A 19,751-nucleotide genomic window follows, 5' to 3' on the forward strand; every position below is an offset into this window, starting at 1 on the left:
GATATTTACTTGGCGACAGGATTTTTTTATTGTTTGTTTTTGTTGTTCTTGTGTTGTGTTTTTCAGTTTGTTTGTTTGTTTGTTTGTTTGTTTTTAAATGAAATCATTGATCCATTTGAAGAGGTTATACACCAAATTAAGTTACTTTTGTAGGTGGACTTCCTTATCGTGCAGTGCAATACTGAGAGACCTCCCACTTATGATTTCTTACTTGAACCATAACAGCAGATCAAAAAACATGATTTCAATGGGGGAAAAAAATCTGATCATGTGATCTCCTTGTGCAGTCAGGTTGGTTTTGTGGGTTTTTTGTGTGGGGTTTTTTCTGATTCTGGTTTAGTTGGAGGGATTGATGCCTAAAGAGTTTTTAACATGTAAGAATCTTTTATATGCCAATTAAAACTGCTAAAAAACAAAAACCATAAAAGGTTGACCTTTTTTCTTTTTTTTTTGGAGTAATAAACGAAGAAGCTTGCAGTACATTTTACTTGACTGAATATAAAGTTTTACATACAACATTGCTCACAACTACTCAATAGGTCTCCCTCTGGATGCACAGAATATGTCAATACAATAGTCAAATTCATCACACACTTTTGTGAGCAGTTCTGGTGTCAGTGCATTGCTGTTTTTATGCCATCTACCAGAATCCACTCTTTCTGATAGTACGTGTTTTGATCATTACTAGTGAATGGTGGTGGGATTAAGGCACTTTTGAAATCAGATTATTTTTAATACACTTAATAACAACATATTCAGATGCTGTTTTTTCAAAAGGCTTCTGAGCACATTTATGAATCACATCACATCTAAGTGTCAAAATAATGCTGCTTTTTCTAGCTCTGGGTTAGCTCAGTTAGCTCAACTCTCTATGCTGTTCTCACTTTTGTTGAAAAACCCAAAGGCTTGTTGGGAGATCTGATTACAGAATTTGATGAACTCATTAAAAATTATGTCAATATCATATCAGGAATGATGAGTAACTCATACCTCATTACCATCTGGCCCTTTGTTACTGATTGGCTGGTCAATTTTTATGTATCAAATATTAAAAAAACAAAACAAGAAAGCTTCTTGTTCATAAAAAAATTAAGGATTAGTTATACACACCTGCTGAATATTGTGAAGTAACTCAAGTCATTTTACTCTCTTTTAAATACAGTGAACATAAGCACAGCTATATGCTGTGTCTTCTACACTGAGTAAGCCTTGTTTAGAAAAGTACAAGAGCCTGTCATTGTCTCAATCTAAAACAGAGGCTGTCTAGACTGACTAAATGCCTGTTTTGTTGTGTCCGCTGACCACGTAATAGTGGAAGCTCTATTTTTAATACAGTGCATGTTGATGATGGTTGATAAAATGCTTTTCCAGCATGGTGTTGATATGCTGTTGTTAGAAACAAGGTTTGAGGTAAATGCATGGTTGTCTTTTTCTTTAAACCAAGGGTGAACAACATGTGTCTACTAATCTTGTTCCTCTGGATATTATAGCCCCGTAATTTGGCTTTCCTTGTGTTTTCCTGCCTTTTTTCCCACTTCCTTGTGTTTTCATTTGATTTAATTCCCCTCCTCCTGGCCATGACATGACCCTTACCCCTGCTCTTATTCTGTCATTGCTCCAGGTCAAGTCACCAACTCTAGCAACGTTGACAGATGACTCTGGCCACACACTGACCTCCTCTGACTTTAACTTGCGGTGCCTGACTCCAGACAAGAGAGTTGAGGGTCTTCTGGCTTTCAGCAGCCATGAAGAGCTGGATCGTTTAAACCAGGAAACACGGCAAGGGAACAGACACCCTGAGCTGTTTGCGCTCTACCCACCACCTGATGAGGTGAGATATAAAAACAAAGTTGTTTTTTTTCCATTAATATTTCAGCTGCTGCATTTGCCTTTTATGATAGTTGGGATCTGCAAAAATGACCAAAAATCTAACGGATGTACAACCACTTCTTTCAGATAGTAAATAGAAAGTTTTTATTTTAAGACATCTAAAACTGAATAGTAAATAGAAAATACTTTTTTTTTTTCTCTTTTTTTTTTTTTGACTACACAAATTCATAAATGATACAAAAACTAATAAAATTGGGCCTGGAAAATTGTAATGCACATTTTCACTAAGATTTTATAGACTGCCAGTTACAAATGATCTATAATGAAACTAATAAGAGTTGCAGCCCTTTCTCGTTTTTCATAATATATTAAATACACATCTGAAACCTAAAGTGCCCACACAGGGAGCAATATGCAATGACCTTGGGGACTTCCCAGTTCTCTGTTGCCTAGGTAACTCTCTAATGTATTTACTGGTTACATGATGATCAGTGTATCCTGCACTCTCATTGGTAATAACTTTAGTTGCCCGTCTCGAGGTTGAGAAGAGTTTATCTGGGAAGTTGCCTGTAGTTGCTTAAAGTTCACAAATATCACTGACTTTCTATGGTCTCTGGTTGCTATATTGCTGCAAATCGCTTCCTGTGTGGACATGGCTTGTGTTCTTAATTTCGCTTCTTCTCCATCCACAAACATCTGTGCTTAGTTAAATCTTTATTTTTCTTTGAAACATATTTCTGTAAATATCTTACAGGAAGATACAGTGGAAATCCGTCCTGTTCCCGACTGCCCCAGAGAACACATTGGAGAGCGCGTTATGATCAGATGCCAGTCTATAAAGTATGTCATACGTTTTCATTATACTGTAGTAGGGAGAATAGTCCTGTAGTTTAAACAGCTGCATAGCTGAGTAGTTGTTTAAGTGATGGATGGAGGATTATGAGAGGGTGGAGGAGTGTTGTTCAGCGGTGGTTGTTTTCCAGAAACTCTCCGTCCCTCCCTTTCTCTGTGGGATTCTGTCTCTATCTCTTTTGCTCCTTCTTTCATTCGAACACACGCAAATGCACTTTTCCTGCATTACAGTCTTGAGCTTCGTCATCCTTGTATAACTCGTACAGTTGCCAAATATTTGAGTTGAACTGCTTGCAATGCTTTGGCAACTTTTCTAATCCTTTTAACCCTCAGTTCAAGCGCATCATCACTTCCTCTAACTAATTTGTGTCTAACAGGAATTAAAATTCCTGAAAAATTAGTAGAATCAAAAACTGGTGGAAAGCTAATTGAGGGGGAAAAAAATGAGGATTTGTATTCAGGATTTGCATCTTCTCCTGCGATAAAACTCCTAATTTAATTTTCCTTTGTGTGGCCTTTTAGGTTTGAAATAGAAATTGAACCCATGTTTGCCACCATGGCACTGTATGATCTGAAAGAGAAGAAAAAGGTGAGCAAACTTTTTGTCACTGTCACATTCACATTTTTTTTTTTTTAATGTTGTACAAAATTGTGTGTGCGTGCATGTGTGTGCGTGTGTGTGCGTGCGTGCGTGCGTGTGTGTGCGTGTAATAAGCAACAAAGAATAACAGTAAAAAGCACTTTCCTCAGTCTTGGGACTCTCTGCTTGTTTGGATACTTGCTGTGTATTTTAGCATTTTCACACACAGCTGGGAGAAATAATTATTTTATCCCTGGCTGAATATGTAAGTTTATTAATTTCTTTTAAAGTGAGCAGTCTCTAATTTTTATGATAGTTTCATTTTAGTGGAGAGAAACTGAATATCAACCAAAAATCCCCCCCAAAAACCCACATTGACAGAATTCTGCTCCCACAGTCAACCAGTCCATTACATCTATTGCTTGTTATATGTATAAAGCACACCTGTCCACAAAATGGGCTTCTTCCATTCCAACCTCTCCATCACGATTGGGCAAGACCAAAGAAATGTCAAAGGATGTCAAGGACAAGACTGTAGACCTTCACAAAGCTGGAATGGACTATGAGGCTGTCAACAAGAAGCTTGGTGAGAAGGTGACAACTCGTGGTGCGACAATTCGGAAAGGGAAGAAATATAAATCTTTCCTCACAGGGTAATGATGATCATGAGAAAGATGGTGGATCTGCCAAAACTGCAAAAACACGCTCCTTGCGTGTTAATGATCTGAAGGCACCATGAACACCACAGATAACAAACTACAGCGTAATCTATTGAAATCTTGTAGCACTTGCAAGGTCCCTCTGCTCATGAAGGCTTGTACATGTATAGGCCTTCTAAACTGTGCTAGAGGTCTTTGGCATCAGCTCAAACCGCTGTTTGGAGAAAACCAGGAAACTGTAAGAGGAGTGGTCCAGTATCACTCCTGAGTGCACACCTGGTGACCTACTTTAAGAAATATCTTACAGCTTACCGTAAAATAAGTCATGTTTTGCTTGGGCATCAAATACTTGTTTCACTCAATGCTCAATAGCTACTTGATAATATAAGTTTATACGTATTATACTTTTATGTAATGTGGGTTTTTTTTCTGGGTTTTTGGTTGATATTCTGTCTCTTTCCATTAATAAAGAAACTACCATAAAATTAGAGACTGTTAATGCAACTGAGCACACTGCTGGGGACTGTTTGATATCACACGACAAACAACCACCATAACAATCCTGCTAATGTTTAATAAAACATTACTGGTCACATATCAATCCTCAACACTGATAGACAGTCACATGGTTTGGATACTTGCTGTGTATTTTATAATGGGTTACTTTCACAAAACACAAGCTGGACAAAAAAATGACTGAATATCAAAAACCAATAGTTACAAGTATTGTATACTTAATAAAAATCACAGTTTTAAAGGTAGCTTTTGCATATTATTTGCATCTTGTTGATCTGGCGCGGTCTTGTAGTGGCTTTGGAAAGTCAGCTCTGCTGTGTAGTAAGGGATCACTGTAATCTATAAGGTTTTATGTCTCATCATCCTCAGAAATTTATAGCCTCGGGGGTCGTCATGTTTGGCCTTGTATCTACTAATACTGCACATTATTTTTGCAGTAAAGCATTTCTGAGCTGTGGCTGTTTGTTTGTTTTTCTGTGGATTGACACAGCTGGATAGTAGTAGGGGTTGGAAGGATTAAGTGCTCGTGGATCTCTCACATAAGACGAGGTTTTAGCCACCGGGTTTGCCCTCTCATCTGTGCTGCCCTGCTTTACTCTGGCTTGCCTGGAGGACTAATGGCTTTAAGATACTCTGTTGGGTGAGATAGGGCAATTTAATACATCACAATTTTCAAAACTGGGCCATATCTAACCTGGTCTTGGGTCAGAATCAGTGTATGAATTATTTCTTGCAATAAAACATACTAATATGACATAAACGAGGGTTGTTTTTGGTTCTGTTGGAAGACTTTAAGAGCAGCGCTTAAGTGTGACAGTGTCATGCATTTTTGTTATGTGCTGAGCTGAAGTGTATCCTTGCAGAGGTTAGTATAATTTCCAGCTTATTACACTGACTAGACACTAGTTAATGAACTGTGTCTGCAAACATGAACTTGAACTGTAAACACAAAGTGCGTCTGTGAACGAAGGAGAAACTGCCAAGCTTGTTTTGTCAGTTGTTGTTAAGGCTTCTTTTTTTTAATCTCTGAACTGTTCACTTTTACTTTATCTTGTTTCTTTTCTCTTTCTTCTGCAGTGCTCAGTGCAAGTCGTTTTCTTTATGAGAGTCTTATCTTCTGTTTTCTTACTTGCTGTTCTTCGTTTTCCCGCATCCCTCGTTGCCTCACGGAGGTTTTGTTTGGTTTTGTTTACATCATTTTCATTGTTTCACATCTGTGCAGATGTTCATATAAATCAAAGTCTCTCTGGTCAATAAGCCAAAGTGCAGACACGGGATTTGACCTAACAAGTGGCCTACTTATAATGCAATATTCATGAATGTAAGCAGAGGTTTATGAGTAGGCAAAAAACAAAACATTATGTTCTTTTAGCAAAAAGGAATATCCATTAGGGTTTTTTTTTTCTTCGTTTGTTGTCTTGGTGTTACTTTGCAACACAAGGAAAGCCACATTTTACTCGACAGACTGGAGCCAAGTGGGAGGACGCAATAATGAAACCACAGTTGGCAAGACTTCAGAAAAGCAGAGGCCTTGAAAGAACAGTCTAATGGATTTATGGAGCTATATTGTCTAATATTTGTAAAGGAAGCGGCTGTCATATGTCTGCCTGAACATTTGCCACTCAGATCTGTGTTTGAATGAAGCTGCAAAAGGAGTCATTGTAGCGTCCAGCTGCTAAATTGGCAGCACAGGGTGTTTGCAAGTGCTCCCCATCAGAAAATGTTAATCATCTGTCCTGAAACAGTGTGTGCTAGTGTTTGTGTGTGTCAGTCAGTCACGGGCATGGTGTTTGGGGTTTAAAAATATCATGTTGAAGAGGTTTTTACATTCCTTGTGTCTCATTACATCAAAATTTGAAGTTTTCTCAAATGAATGCTATTATGATTTACTGAAAATGTTGACTCATTTAACACTCGTCCTTTGACCGGTTTATTTTTCTTTATGAGCAGAGGATATTTTAGTCAGCTGGCTTTGATTACCAAGATTGTTATTTCTCTGATTCCAAGAAGTCATTTTTCAGTAAGAGGTAGAGTGTGGCTCTTTTTTTTTTTTCTTTCCTTTTTCTTAAGTTAACTGGGTTGTTTCCGTCTCAGAATCTGTGCCGAGTTTTGTCCTTTTGGCATGTTACACAAGCATGGAAGTATGCCAGAAGTCATCATCATTGAACATTTTCTTGTGCTTATCTTGAATAAAGTTGCTGCTTTGAGGATTTTAGTTATCAGCCAAGCTTGGCTTTCTACAGGCTTCTTGGTGTGGTCAGTGTAGTGGAGGCCCTGTGGGATAAGCAGAATGAGGTAGAGTAGTTACTGGCTTTCCAGTGAATAGGATCACATGACAGATACCAGGCCGGCCCACATCAGGACATATGGCTGTGTTCCTACACAGAGGTCATTATAGAGGTGAGAAGAGAAACAGCAAAGCGGACTGAACAGATGAACATTTGGTTTACATCAAACTAATCACCTAGATTAATGTATTCTTTCAGTCTCTCATCAGAAACCTTCCAGTTTGTTATGCCCTGATTACCAACACAAATGTAATCCTGGATTTAATTTTGGTAAGAAGACAATTTTCTGTTTCTCCAAAGTAAAATGTTTCATCTGTTTCCCTGCAGATATCTGAGAATTTCTACTGTGACCTGAACTCTGAACAGTTTAAGAACTTCTTGAAAAATCACACTGACCACATTGATCCGTCCTCGACAGCCAAATCTGCCATCTTCTCTATCACCTACCCTTCCACAGATATATATCTGGTCATCAAGGTAATGAGAAAATCTATTGCAATCCACTGAGACATGGTGGCAATCTAAGCGTGGTGTCTCAGCATGGTGTCCTTAAAAGATTTCAGTTAAATAGAGGAAAAAAGCAGAAATGGTAGGCCTAAAAAAAGCAAATATACTATGCAGCGGATGAATAGCATCTTAAAGGCATTAATAAAACACAGTGGAGGCTCTGTTATAGTTTAGCTGCATTTCAGCAAGTGATGTGGGGAATTTTGAACATGGAGATTTTGATCTATCATGTAATACCATCTAAAAAAGCATCTGATTAGCAGTGGCTTTATTTTTCAGTACAACACCGATCCCAAACACACTACAAAAGCGGTAAAAGCATACCTGGATAGAAAAACACACAATGGGACACCATCAGTTATGAATTGGACTCTGCAGTGTCGTTAGAGTCATTGGAGTTTTGAAGAAGAGTCAGCAGTAATATAGAGTTTGTGCAGTTCATCGTAAACTGTTGTTGTGGCCTTGATATAATTAATGTTTGCAATTTTTACTTCCTGCTTGTGTTTCAGATTGAAAAGGTCCTTCAGCAGGGAGAGATCAGTGACTGTGTCGACCCCTACGTGACACTGAGGGAATGCGACTCTGGAAAGGTAATGAGTGCAGACAAACAGTCAAATTATTTACAAAAAATGCTCTCCAGTTTACCTTTTAGCCTCTTATTAATACTTGCTGGGTATGTAAAACGATTCTGGAGCTGATGTTTTTCAAAATGGCTAGCTTTATTTATTTATTTATTTATTTATGTCTTTATGGTCAGAACAAGGACAAAATTGAGAAGCTGCGGAACCAGGCGGATAGTTTCTGCCAGAGGCTGGGCCACTATCGCATGCCATTTGCCTGGGCAACTGTTAATATAATGGAAGTGATCAGCTCTGCTACATTGGAGCGTGACATCACAGACTCCGAGAACACAAAAGGAGGTGTGTGCTAGCGTCATCTTACCTTCTGATCACTTTGCATTTGTCTGCATTTCCTAAGAGTCCTTGAAGCTTAGTATCACACTTGACCCTTTTTTCCTCAGGAAAATCCAGCAGCATTGACCGGAGAGGACTCCCTAGGAGGAACTCTGAACGTTACAGTACCATCGATGAACCGTTTTGCAACGTTTCTGGCTTCAAGCCTGCCACCATCACCATCTCCACCATCATCAAACAGGTTTGTCTGCTGTCCAAGCAAAGAAATGGATAAATCTGTGAAAATGCTTGAAATGCAGTAAGATACCAGATAAAGATAAAGTTTCCCAGACAGACATGCTTGTGTTTACATCTTGGACTTTGATAAAAATCCTATGTGTTTCATCAGATTCTATTATTCAAACCTGTAGGGCCATTACTGTGAAAAATTACATGTATATTCCAATGTTTGTATATTTTTTTTATTGCTCTAATGGTTTATTTGGTCCTTGTCATCTGGGTTTTTCATTTAAAAAAAAAAAAAAAATAAAATAAAATCACTGTGTTTTTTTAGGAAGGAGATCGTCTAAGCGATGAGGATTTGCTCAAGTCCCTGACTGAGATGAAAAAACCACAGAAGAGAATCAAGACAATACCAGGTTATCACTCATTACATGAGTATATTTTTATTGCTAATGTTTTCTTTTTTGCTGCAGAGAAAATTGATAAAATTTGTCGATGGAAAGAAAGTTTAGAAAGAGCGCGTGTGATAGAGAGAGACCTGGACCTCTGCAATAGTTTTAAGTCACATAGGTCACCTGTTTAACTCAGACAGTTAAACCAGCACCTGTAGCCTGATACTTTCATCCATATAGAGCGTTTGGGTACAGGAAATTGCAAAAACACAGCACAGTGATGTCACACTTTACAAATAATTTTTTAAAAGAGCTAAAATCTTGTTCATAGCATGCTTTAAATTTCAAGTCGGTATATTTCATTACTAAGCTTTGCGGTTGCTTCCTGAAGAGGACACCTAAACCAGTGGTACTTCTCATCCAGCTCTTGACAAAAAAGCAGTGTGCCAGTTTATATATTATTAAATGATATCATAGGCTTTATTCTGGATATTGCATATGCAGGTTACTGACCTTTGACCTTTTCATCTTCTAGGTACCATAAAATTGGACATGTCTCCAGTCAACGATACACCAACATCATGTTTGTCAACTGAGCTTATCCCTCTTAAACCTGTGGCTGAGAAAAGCACTCGTCTCATTAAGGAGGTGCTGGAGTTCCCCTCCAGTGAGGTTTATGTTCCCCACAACATCTACAGGTGGGCTGGAGTATGCACTATGTTGGCAAATAAACTCATGCTCCTTAAACATTTAAATGTGAGATTGTGGGATATTTTATTCTTTGCGTTTCTGTGTCCTGAATGTTTTTTGTGACTTTAGCTTTCTTAGAGAAAAGGAAACTACTTATGCAAGCCTTGCACCTTCAAGGGATGAAAAGCAAACAAGCCCAACAACAAGTTATTCTTGCTAACAATATAAACAGGTTTCTTTGTTAAAATAGGCAGCACATTTCGAACAAAGGGCCAGAGGCAACATGAACTCTCGCTCAACAAGATCACTCAAGAGCTGACATTAGAAGTTGTTCTCCTTTTTAGTGTAGTTTATATTTTTAGGCATTTCCATCCAGGCCACCTGCTAAATTACCATCAGTCAGTTAACAGTACAGAGTCAAGAATGGGGATTTAATTCTTCTCAGTACTCCAATCTAAAAAAAAAAAACATGCATGAACAAGGCTCGGTAATTGCATGCTGATGTTCTCTAAACAAGTGTTCAGTGGAATCTTTGGTGTTTTCCTGTATTTCAGGTTTCACAACAGATTACAATGTTGAATTAAACCCACAAAAAAACACAGATAATTACTGGTTGGCTTTACATTTCTCTGACATTACTGTCGCATCAGCCCTGCAGCTGTTGTACAGACAGTGCCATCTAGTGAGAAATAATAAAACTGCTTCGGTTTACATAAAGTATAGCATAATTTATTTATTTGACTGTTTTTTCTAAACCAACAGTGTTCCTGACACAGTTTCTCTCCCTTTGCATGTGCAGGAATCTGCTCTATGTCTACCCCCAGAGGCTCAACTTTGTCAACAGGTTGACATCGGCAAGAAATATTACCATCAAAATCCAGTTTATGAGTGGAGAGGATCCTGGCTCGGCTATGTGTGTGAGTGCAGTTGTTCATTACCTGTCACTCATTTTTACACTAAAACTGATTTAACCTAACTTTTACTGATATTTGGTGATTTATTTATATGAAAGTGCAGTTTAATAATTGTTTTATTCTCACAAATTATTTCCCAGCTGCTTGTCAACAGGGAAGTTGCAAAATGCCCTCTGGTGGATAAACTATGCAACCTCAATAGTCATAAGACAGACTTTATTTAATTTTTATTTGTTCCAGCAGCACAAGGGACAGGAAGAAAAGTTGAATTAGAGATATATTAGTTTTTTAAAGTAGACAAAAGTAGATAAATAAATATTGTACAGGAAAAAAGCTAAAACTCTGCACAGATGGTTACAATATACAGTTAAATATGCCAAGATTTTTATTTTTATTTGCACATAATGTGCAGCAGGAGTAATAATAATATATAAATGTGTTTTTAAACAGTATTTATCCTGTGTGGGTATTGTACAGTCTGACTGCTGTCAGCCTGTATAAATGCCGATATTGCCATTTCAGCAGATGGCTAATATCGGCTGATATATTGGTCACAGTCTATTTACTGACCCAAACTCTGACAGTTTGGGTCAGTAGTTCAGATGAACATTCAAGTCAAGCACAGTCTACACAGAGGATTCAAATTGATCATGTTAAATTAAAAGTACTTTTTTATTCTTTTCTTCTTCTGTCTCTATATTCAGGTCATTTTTGGGAAATCGAGTGGCCCTGAATTTTTAAGTGAAGTCTATACCCCTGTTACCTACCATAACAAGTAAGGACACATTATTGTGTTTTGTTACACTGGACTGTGTTAGCATCTTTTTATCCATTTTGAACAATCAGAGTACCTTGTCTTCATTTATCTTTTTGTTTTTCTCGTTTCCTTCCGGTTGCATCCTCTTGTTACTCCGTATTTCCCCATCTGTAAGGTCTCCAGACTTCTATGAGGAAGTGAAGATTGCTCTTCCAGCACGTCTGACGGAGAGGCATCACTTGCTGTTCACGTTCTTCCACATCAGCTGTCAGCAGAAACAGAACCAGAGCGGAAGCTGTGAGACGCTCATTGGATACTCTGTAAGCTTTTACACATCACACATCTTAAGAACAAAGAAAAAGACTGTTTAGTGTTTCAGCTGGCAAATCGCTGTCATCACTGTCAAAGGAAAGTGTTGCCATACATTTTACTATTAATATGTTGTGACATTTGTGTGTCTGACTGCTGCGTTTCTAAATCGTTGAAGCTCGGCTGACATGCTGAATTTGTCTTTTTTCCTCTGATGCAGTGGCTGCCCATATTGAATATTGATCGACTGCAGACTGGTCAGTACTGTCTGCCCATCATCTTGGAGCGTCTCCCTGTCAACTACTCTCTACACACACCTGAGGTATAAACATCCTCCTGTTAAAAGATTAAAACTTTTTTTTTATTATTATTTTGAAAGTAGAGTAGTAAACACAGGCACAAAAGTCATATTTATATTTCCTGTGTCTTGTAGAAACTTCCTCTTCAGGTCCCTCCAGTCAAGTGGATGGAGGGTCACAAGGGACTTTTCAACCTTGAAATCCAGGCCGTGTCATCCGTGCACACACAGGTGAGCGAAGGCTGGATGCCTCCAGACAAACACAGCATCACAGTGAATGTCTTTTTGGCTCACCCTGTCTGTCTGTATACATCAGTACACACATGCATACCGCAAGTGTCCATGTCGTTGTTGCATTTGCCCTGAAGCATGTCCCGACTCTGTCGCAGTACATTTGTTTCTTTCTCCGTCTCCTCTCCTCTGTTGCTTTTGCTCTCCCTGCTTCCCGTTCTAACAAACCCTGCCTTCTCCCTACCAGGACAACCACCTGGAGCGTTTCTTCACCCTCTGCCATGCACTGGAGGGTGGAGTAACATTCCCTGTGCGGATCAGGGAGGAGAAGATTCCAGAGAACAAGCTGGAGCATGAGCTGAAGCTCAGCATCATAGCCCTGTCCTCATCCAGTCTAGAGGCTCTGGTCCTCTCCCTCCACCGAGTGCTAGATAAACTCTTCACTCTCATCATGCAGCCCATGGTCATTGCTGGCCAGACCGGTGAGTGGACTCTGTATTGTATCATGTATATATTGGATGTATAGCAGTGATTGTGGTGCTACATTTAAAAATGTCTTTCAAGTTGATTTTTTTTCCCCCAACATATTCTCAATTTAGTTATTGAGCTACCATGAAAAAACTGTGAAAGATATATCCCCAGAAAACAGATTACCACTTTATATTTGTACTTTTATTTAACCAACACTGCAAAAAAAAAAAAAAATCCCATAAATCATCAGATTTGAAGCTAAATTAGGTAAATTAATCAGATTTATTTTTCATTCACTGTACTCATTTAATTACTGGATTTTTTTTTTTTAATCCATGCTTCCTTTCTGCAGCCAATCTGGCACAGATAGCCTTTGAGTCAGTGGTGTCCATCGTCAACAGCCTTCATAACAGCCAGGAACTGATCAGGGACCAGCTGGGTAGGAACAGCCTCTTGGCAACCTACCTCTACTGGGTGTTTCGCCTGCCCGATCCCCCTCGAGACATGCAGAATCCAGGTGCTTCATCATTTAAAAAGATGCATTTCTTTTGTTTTGTCGTTCCTGTGAACATGTTTGCTCTGAGTGTTTCAAGTATTAAGAATTTTCTTTGTTTCTTTTTTCCTTTTGTATCTATGAACATGTGATCAGGTACAGGTGGCGCAGTACCTTCAGCAGAGAGCCGATACAGCACTATGGGTCGGGCCACGGCTGCCACCGTTGGCAGTATGCTTCTCCAGTCCAGGATCAGAAGCAGCAGCAACCCTGATATCCCAGGCCCGCATAACTCCGCTGAAGATGACGAGGTCAAAAATATTCTCTCTGCGAAGGTACTGAGCAGCTTCATCAGCTGAGATTTCTCATGTCTTAACCTGGATCTGGTGCAAAATACAGAAAAGTTAGTTTAGCTTGTGTCCACATTTTTTTTATTTTAACATACTCTTTAAGGTTTTACTAAGTCCATGTTGCACTAGGCTAATGTACTGTATGAATTTGCCTAATTGAGAACACACACACAAAGTACAGTATGTAAATATGCCAGCATGCATCTTCATACACACAAAATAGCCATTTGCTCTTCATCCCCACAGTACATTAGCTATTGTAATAGGCCACTAGACACCCACTCTAATGAATGCATCCATCACATCCAATGTGATGGAACTTGTGTGTTACTGTCTCCAGGGCCACAACAACCCAGGCAGCCGCATGTCCACCTACGTAGACGTAAACAACCATCAGAACCCATCAGGAAACACCAGGCCATCCAACAGAAAGGTTCAAAGTTCTCACTTTCTTTCACCTTTTTGGACCCATTTTATTATGTAGCAGTGCAATTACATTTTTATAAAAGAATTAGAGACGGAAAATAATGATACAGAAAACGGCAAGGAATGAGTATGAACTGGGTAATATATTTCCTTTTAATGATTTGTATCAACATTGACTTTATCTAAACTGATGGATATCTGTTGTTTTCATCAAAGGTGATCCGTCTCTGTTATTCATGTCTTCCCATTTAAAAGATTAAATACCATTTTTATGCCGTCACATATACTGAATATGCTGACTGTGCATGTGTGTATACTCGTGTAAGTCAACAGACATTACCTTTGTACTCGAAGAAGGTTAGCCGGACCGAAACAGGCTAATTTAATTCATGTATTGGGGGTAAGCAAGACACGGTGTAGGAGTTACATTCAAATAACTTGATTAACTGGGGAAATTACAGTTTTTACTGTATGGGCCCACTGAATGTTTAGCACCTGTGACCATGACTGTATGTAGTGTCATAGCTAATGCAACATTTACACCTCATTATAGTCATTTACATGTTAATGGCATGAAACCTGAACAATATCCCTCTGTGGTGAGGAGGTTGGATGGCATTACTAATTATCTTTTTGAGATGGAAATGGAATATGTGAATTTATGAAATGAACTGATATTTAATCAGTATTTTTGAGGCTCTTTGATATATTTATTTGATTTATTTGAAAGCTGTCATTCAGATGTTATTGTGTACAGAAGAATTTATCAGTGCAGGCTTGTTTCACTGCTATTCATTGTTAGAGCCTTACTTAAAGTCTCCAATCAAGACAGTTACAGTACACAAGGGCAAGGCAACACATAATGTCTTTTTAAAAACATTGTATGTAGCTGTAAATAAAGGCTAAAACATATGTGGGTTTTAATGTCTAACTGAATTGCTTTCAATTAAGAATAAATGAAAAGCCTTGTTATTTTAGTTTTTGAAGTAGAAATTCTGGTTAGTCATCTCTGTTATACGTTAGAGACACAGCAGTGACTGAAAAATAATTCTGTAGCAGTACATGGAACGATACCATAAAAGCTGTGTTTGATTTCTGTGTTCTATTTCAACATTACTTCTATCTCAAACATCCTGTAATACAGCTAAACAAATACTTTCATCCGCCAGTTCCCCCTTATGACCACAAGGTGGCAGTGTGACACTGGTGACACTGATATTGGAGCGGTTTATGCTTTTTTTTGTGTCTATTCAAAGCAGCCAGCATATTAAAACCAGTTCACAGCAATATGTTAATATAATAATCTATTAGAACTCCAATTATGAGGCAGTCTTTAAAAAAATTCTCTACCTGCTATCGGGGTGAGACGGGTTCTCGTGAATTAAAGCTTTTGTATTTTCTCTCTTGCAGCAATTTCATGAGGAGCTGGCCCTGCAAATGGTTGTCAGCACCGGGGTCTGCAGAGAAAATGCCTACAAATATGCCTGGTTCTTCTTTGAGCTGCTGGTCAGTGCTTATTTTTACACCTCTCTGCAAGAGGGAAGGCATCCACAGATGTTAATGATAAATAGACTGAGTTATAAAAATGAGTCATATCAAGCAAATGTGACCTCATGGCCAAACACCTTCAAAGATAACTGATAGTGGTAGTATTGTATGACTATTAAGAGGGTGTTCGAAAGCGCCCGAGGCAATAAATTACAAAAACCGCTTGACAATTTATATTCTGTCTTGCAATTCAGCTGTGTCATCACTGACATTCATGCTCATTCACTCAATTCGTCTTGCTTATTTATGCTTCTACCATCAACCTCATTGCTTACTTCAATTAAATTAGGGATTTTTGCGTGGCTTGATAGGCTTGTTGATTTGAAAATAGAAGCTGATGATAAAATAATCAAACACTGCCCTCTTTAACTATCAGGCCACCTTTTTAACAAAAAGAAAAATCAAAGTTTGCGTTTTTCACCTTTTCTTAACAATTATCATTGGGTGTGTTATGGTTTAAACAGGTGAAAAGCATGGCTCAGCATGTGTCCCAGCTGGACAAGTACAATATTCCTCGCAGAAGTCGCTTCTCTGACCGATTTAAAGATGACATCACCACCATTGTCTCTGTGGTTACAGCTGAGATTGGGACCATCCTGGTCAAACAACAAAAGGTAAGAAACGTTAGTAATGATGACGACGAAAATAAATCGTGAGCTTCTGAGCCTAATCAATTTGACTTCGATCTGCAAACTCTGCAGCCGAGCGCATTCGTGTACCTTCTGTCCTCCTGGGTTGTGTTGAGAGAGGCAATTTCAACCTGACTGTACATGTTGTCGATGTCCTCCAAACAACAGGAAGTTGGGAGTGCTAATTATATTTGCCTCTGTGGAATCGAGAGCACAGCTTACACAGCTAGATACTCAGTAAGATCCATCTGGTGCAGCTTCCTGATTGCTGTTTGTTGACTGTTGTTTTAGGAGGTAGAGCAAGCAGAGAAAGTCAACATCAGCCTGGCTTTTTTCCTTTATGACCTGATGTCGCTCATGGACAGAGGATTTGTCTTCCACCTAGTGAAAAACTATTGCAATCAGGTAAAATAACAGATTAATGTTAATAATTATATCCCTCCAGATGCTGATTCTGGAAAAAATAAACTTTTATGCTCCCTTTCACTTTTAGATGTCGGCTAAGAGTGTTTCAATGCCGACGCTGATCAGCATGCGTCTAGAGTTCCTGCGAATCCTGTGCAGTCATGAGCACTATCTCAACCTGAGCCTCTTCTTCAGCAGCCCTGCCTCCGCACCCGCCTCACCGTGTCCATCCATCTCCTCACAGGTTCGCCCACTCGCCAGTGCAAATTTTACATGAATTATTTGGACACTCGGGTTACCGCTTTACCAAGTTGAGTTTATTTATACAGGAATATTAATGTGGCTGCAAAAATGTTAATGAAAGTAAGGACTGGCCATCTAGGAGAAGATAACTGGGAAAAATACAAACACAGAACGGGAGTTTAGGGAGTAATTTAACTGACTAGATGAGATAAGATTAAGTTTTGTTTTGTTTCTTTCAGTGAAAAATTCTGTTTAAAAAGTGCTTTATTTTCCATTAAGAAAGATTTTTACGCTAATCTTGTTGCCACTCCTTCATTTTATCTTTCTTTTCAGAGTTCTGGCTCATGCAGTTTCCAGGAGCAGCAGAGGATCTTGGCTCTGTTTGAACTTTCTCCTGAATTCAAGCAGCAACACTACCTCACGGGTCTGTTACTGACAGAGCTCAGTGCAGCGCTAGACATGGAGTCAGAGGGGTATGGAAGTACAGCTACTTTCAAGTTACTCAAAACTGCCTGCTTTCTTACTTGACTAATTACTTTCTTACTAAAAAGCTCCTGTCTTATTTGTTTCGTAAAATATATCAATTAAATCAATATCGACCTCTGTAAACATGTGAACGCTGTGTACTAATCATTGGCGATATTATTTAAATAAAACAGCATGCATGCTTGTTCACAGGGGAAAGGTCCAGAGAAGGTCCATCAATGCAATCTACAGCCTGCTGTGTGCTCATGATCTTGACCATCGCTGTATCAAACCTGAAGTCAGGGCCAAGGTGGCTGCTCTCTACCTCCCCCTGGTGGGGATTATTATAGAATCCACCAACTACCTGGATTTCACTGGTACGTACGCTCACACACACACAGGTTTGCTCCAGACTACAAGCTCATTGAAAAGGTTCTCCATGATACTTTATTACGATAAGAAAACTGAGCTCTCTTTCTGCTGATTTGAGACTCTGTTCAATGTTAATTATTAGAAACAAATGAAGGGCCTTTGGCTCATAATTAACAAATCATTTATATTTATATTTATTTGTCCTTTTTGAAAATTCCATTCATGCCTTGTGATGACAAATATAACTACAACAGTAAAGACATCACAATTAGAGACATTAAGTCTAGTCAAGTCACCTTTATTTATATATCACATTTAAAAGACGTCAAGTGTTGGCCATTAAAGACATTACCAGTAACGTCACCAAAAATCAAATACAAGCACAAGTGACACCCATTTCACACCATTTAACATCACTTAGATTTGTTTAACAGATCTTTGTACCGCTGCCCTGATGGTAGTGATGAAGAGGATATGATAGGTCACCTTTCCCACCAATACTCCCAAAATTGCATCATACTATGTTGTTGCTGTGTTTCTGAAAGCTACATGAAAACAAATATTTACGCTTTTATTGATTTTAATTTATGACAATAACTCATATGAAACTTATTTGCTAAATCTACGTTTATAACCAACCAACCAACACCTTCTCAACTCTGTAAAGATGTAACAAGTAACTTTTCTGTTTTATGTATTTTATTTCTAATTGAGATACAATTGGGTTACACTTTATGGTGTAAGGTAATCCTGTGTACTGCAGTCCTTCTCTTCACCAGTTTAATATAATTGCCTCCGTAGTTTCGGACTCGCGCAGCGGGAAAAACAAGTCAGGCGGACCTGATGATGACCTTGAAAATGTCCCACCTATCAATCAGTCTGTTGCCATGGCAATTGCTGGGAACCCCTTCAACACACTGGGACGGAACGCTCTTCTTTCCATGGCATCTATGGTAATGGCCATGTGTATTTAATTTCCTAATAAAAGGACTGCTGCCCGTTGTTTTTAAAAGTTCAGACGTGCTTGTATGTGTGCATGTGAGCGACTATATCTGTGAATATTCCCATTCCTAACAGGTGAGCTGCACAGAAGCAGATTGATTAGCTGTCAGAGCCACACACATACTTCATTCATCCTGAAAAATCACACACACGCATACACACATGTCTCCGGGAGATGGTTTATGGGCAGGCATTGCCATCATAAGTGAACAGGGCCATCCTCCCTGACAAACACATCCATCAAGTACAGCTACAGCAACAACACAGGCGCCAAAACCTTCCTTCTGTTTCTTTCCAAAAGATGAATCAGTTCCTTGTATGTTGCTGCAAGAAGTGCTGTTGTGGAAAATATGATTTTGACACGAGTGAGCCATTGTTCTGGTATCCACCACAAAACCAAACACCTCCCCCAGAGCACTTGGTCCTCATTTTTGGGCAGTCCACCTTCTAACAATGTTTCCAGTGAGTCTTACTCATAGAGAGAACAATGTTTTCCTATGATAAACAAGAGATGCTTTAGATTAAACTGTAATATTTGATGTAGGTTGTGGTAAGCTGCGGGCAGTCCTGCTCTTAAAAAAAACAAAAAAAACAGAGACCTGGAAACAAGGTTCTAGGTGGGACACCTAGAGCACTAGGAGGTTAATGGCTACATTTATCAAAGCTGCTGCAAAATGAAGCAGCGGTAGCCGTCTATACTAGTGATTCATCATCTCACGAGTGAAGGTAAATGAATCTGCAATAGATTTAACACCTGTTAAGATGGAGGAGAGAACCATATTTCATTGAAGCTAGTGAGAAACCATATTTGTGGTTTAGAGAAGCTTGTCAGTGATGTACTATTAGTTTATTGTATGCACTCGTTAGAGTACACTGTATAACTCAATAGGTTGAGCACTGGCAGTTGTGTCACATGAATTTAATATGAATTGGATCCATGACGTTATTGCATGTAGAGTGTAGTTTTAGAACAGCTTCATAGATTTTGTTTTGTGTGTGACAGTTTAATTTATTTCTAGGACGCAGTTTCTAAATGTGTGATCTGCAGCAGATGCACACATTTCCATTCAGTGAGAGCTGCACTCCATTGGATCCAACACATATCTGTCTCTGTCCTCTCTTCTTCCCAGCAAGGTAAATCCATAGCCACCCTGGCTGCAGACACCAGTCGCCACCTTTTGGTGTGCTTCCTGTGGGTGATGAAGAATGCCGATGGGAACCTGATTCAGCGCTGGACTATAGATATGCCTCCCTCACAGCTCAACAAACTGCTGGAGCTCCTCACCATCTGTATCTCCTGCTTTGAGTATAGGGTCTGTCTTTGCTTGTTTTCTAATAATTTAATTTAATGCACTACTTTGGCTGTTTGTGTATTTGCATACCTTCCC

At 39.0% G+C, this 19,751-nt stretch overlaps 1 protein-coding gene across 3 annotated transcripts in view; it reads left to right on the forward strand.

Moving 5' to 3' along the window:
• Positions 1-19,751, forward strand: part of dock8 (dedicator of cytokinesis 8) — a 55,722-nt gene that overhangs the window by 19,475 nt on the left and 16,496 nt on the right. For 2 of the 3 annotated variants that reach the window (XM_035907276.2, XM_006789802.3), the window contains exons 6-31: positions 1,622-1,831; positions 2,585-2,670; positions 3,205-3,271; positions 7,053-7,202; positions 7,742-7,822; positions 7,990-8,152; positions 8,254-8,387; positions 8,700-8,784; positions 9,296-9,458; positions 10,250-10,367; positions 11,069-11,139; positions 11,297-11,441; positions 11,651-11,752; positions 11,864-11,959; positions 12,207-12,441; positions 12,783-12,947; positions 13,080-13,258; positions 13,614-13,706; positions 15,110-15,205; positions 15,712-15,861; positions 16,168-16,281; positions 16,370-16,525; positions 16,858-16,997; positions 17,203-17,366; positions 18,163-18,314; positions 19,494-19,676. In XM_035907276.2, the coding sequence (XP_035763169.2) occupies positions 1,622-1,831; positions 2,585-2,670; positions 3,205-3,271; positions 7,053-7,202; positions 7,742-7,822; positions 7,990-8,152; positions 8,254-8,387; positions 8,700-8,784; positions 9,296-9,458; positions 10,250-10,367; positions 11,069-11,139; positions 11,297-11,441; positions 11,651-11,752; positions 11,864-11,959; positions 12,207-12,441; positions 12,783-12,947; positions 13,080-13,258; positions 13,614-13,706; positions 15,110-15,205; positions 15,712-15,861; positions 16,168-16,281; positions 16,370-16,525; positions 16,858-16,997; positions 17,203-17,366; positions 18,163-18,314; positions 19,494-19,676 (3,498 nt within the window). The remainder of the gene's footprint in view (positions 1-1,621; positions 1,832-2,584; positions 2,671-3,204; positions 3,272-7,052; positions 7,203-7,741; positions 7,823-7,989; positions 8,153-8,253; positions 8,388-8,699; positions 8,785-9,295; positions 9,459-10,249; positions 10,368-11,068; positions 11,140-11,296; positions 11,442-11,650; positions 11,753-11,863; positions 11,960-12,206; positions 12,442-12,782; positions 12,948-13,079; positions 13,259-13,613; positions 13,707-15,109; positions 15,206-15,711; positions 15,862-16,167; positions 16,282-16,369; positions 16,526-16,857; positions 16,998-17,202; positions 17,367-18,162; positions 18,315-19,493; positions 19,677-19,751) is intronic. The other variant, XM_006789803.3, reaches the window with a different exon arrangement.

Source organism: Neolamprologus brichardi, chromosome 12 (genome assembly GCF_056152115.1).
Source record: "Neolamprologus brichardi isolate AB-2024 chromosome 12, ASM5615211v1, whole genome shotgun sequence".
Classification (NCBI taxonomy): Eukaryota; Metazoa; Chordata; class Actinopteri; order Cichliformes; family Cichlidae; genus Neolamprologus; species Neolamprologus brichardi.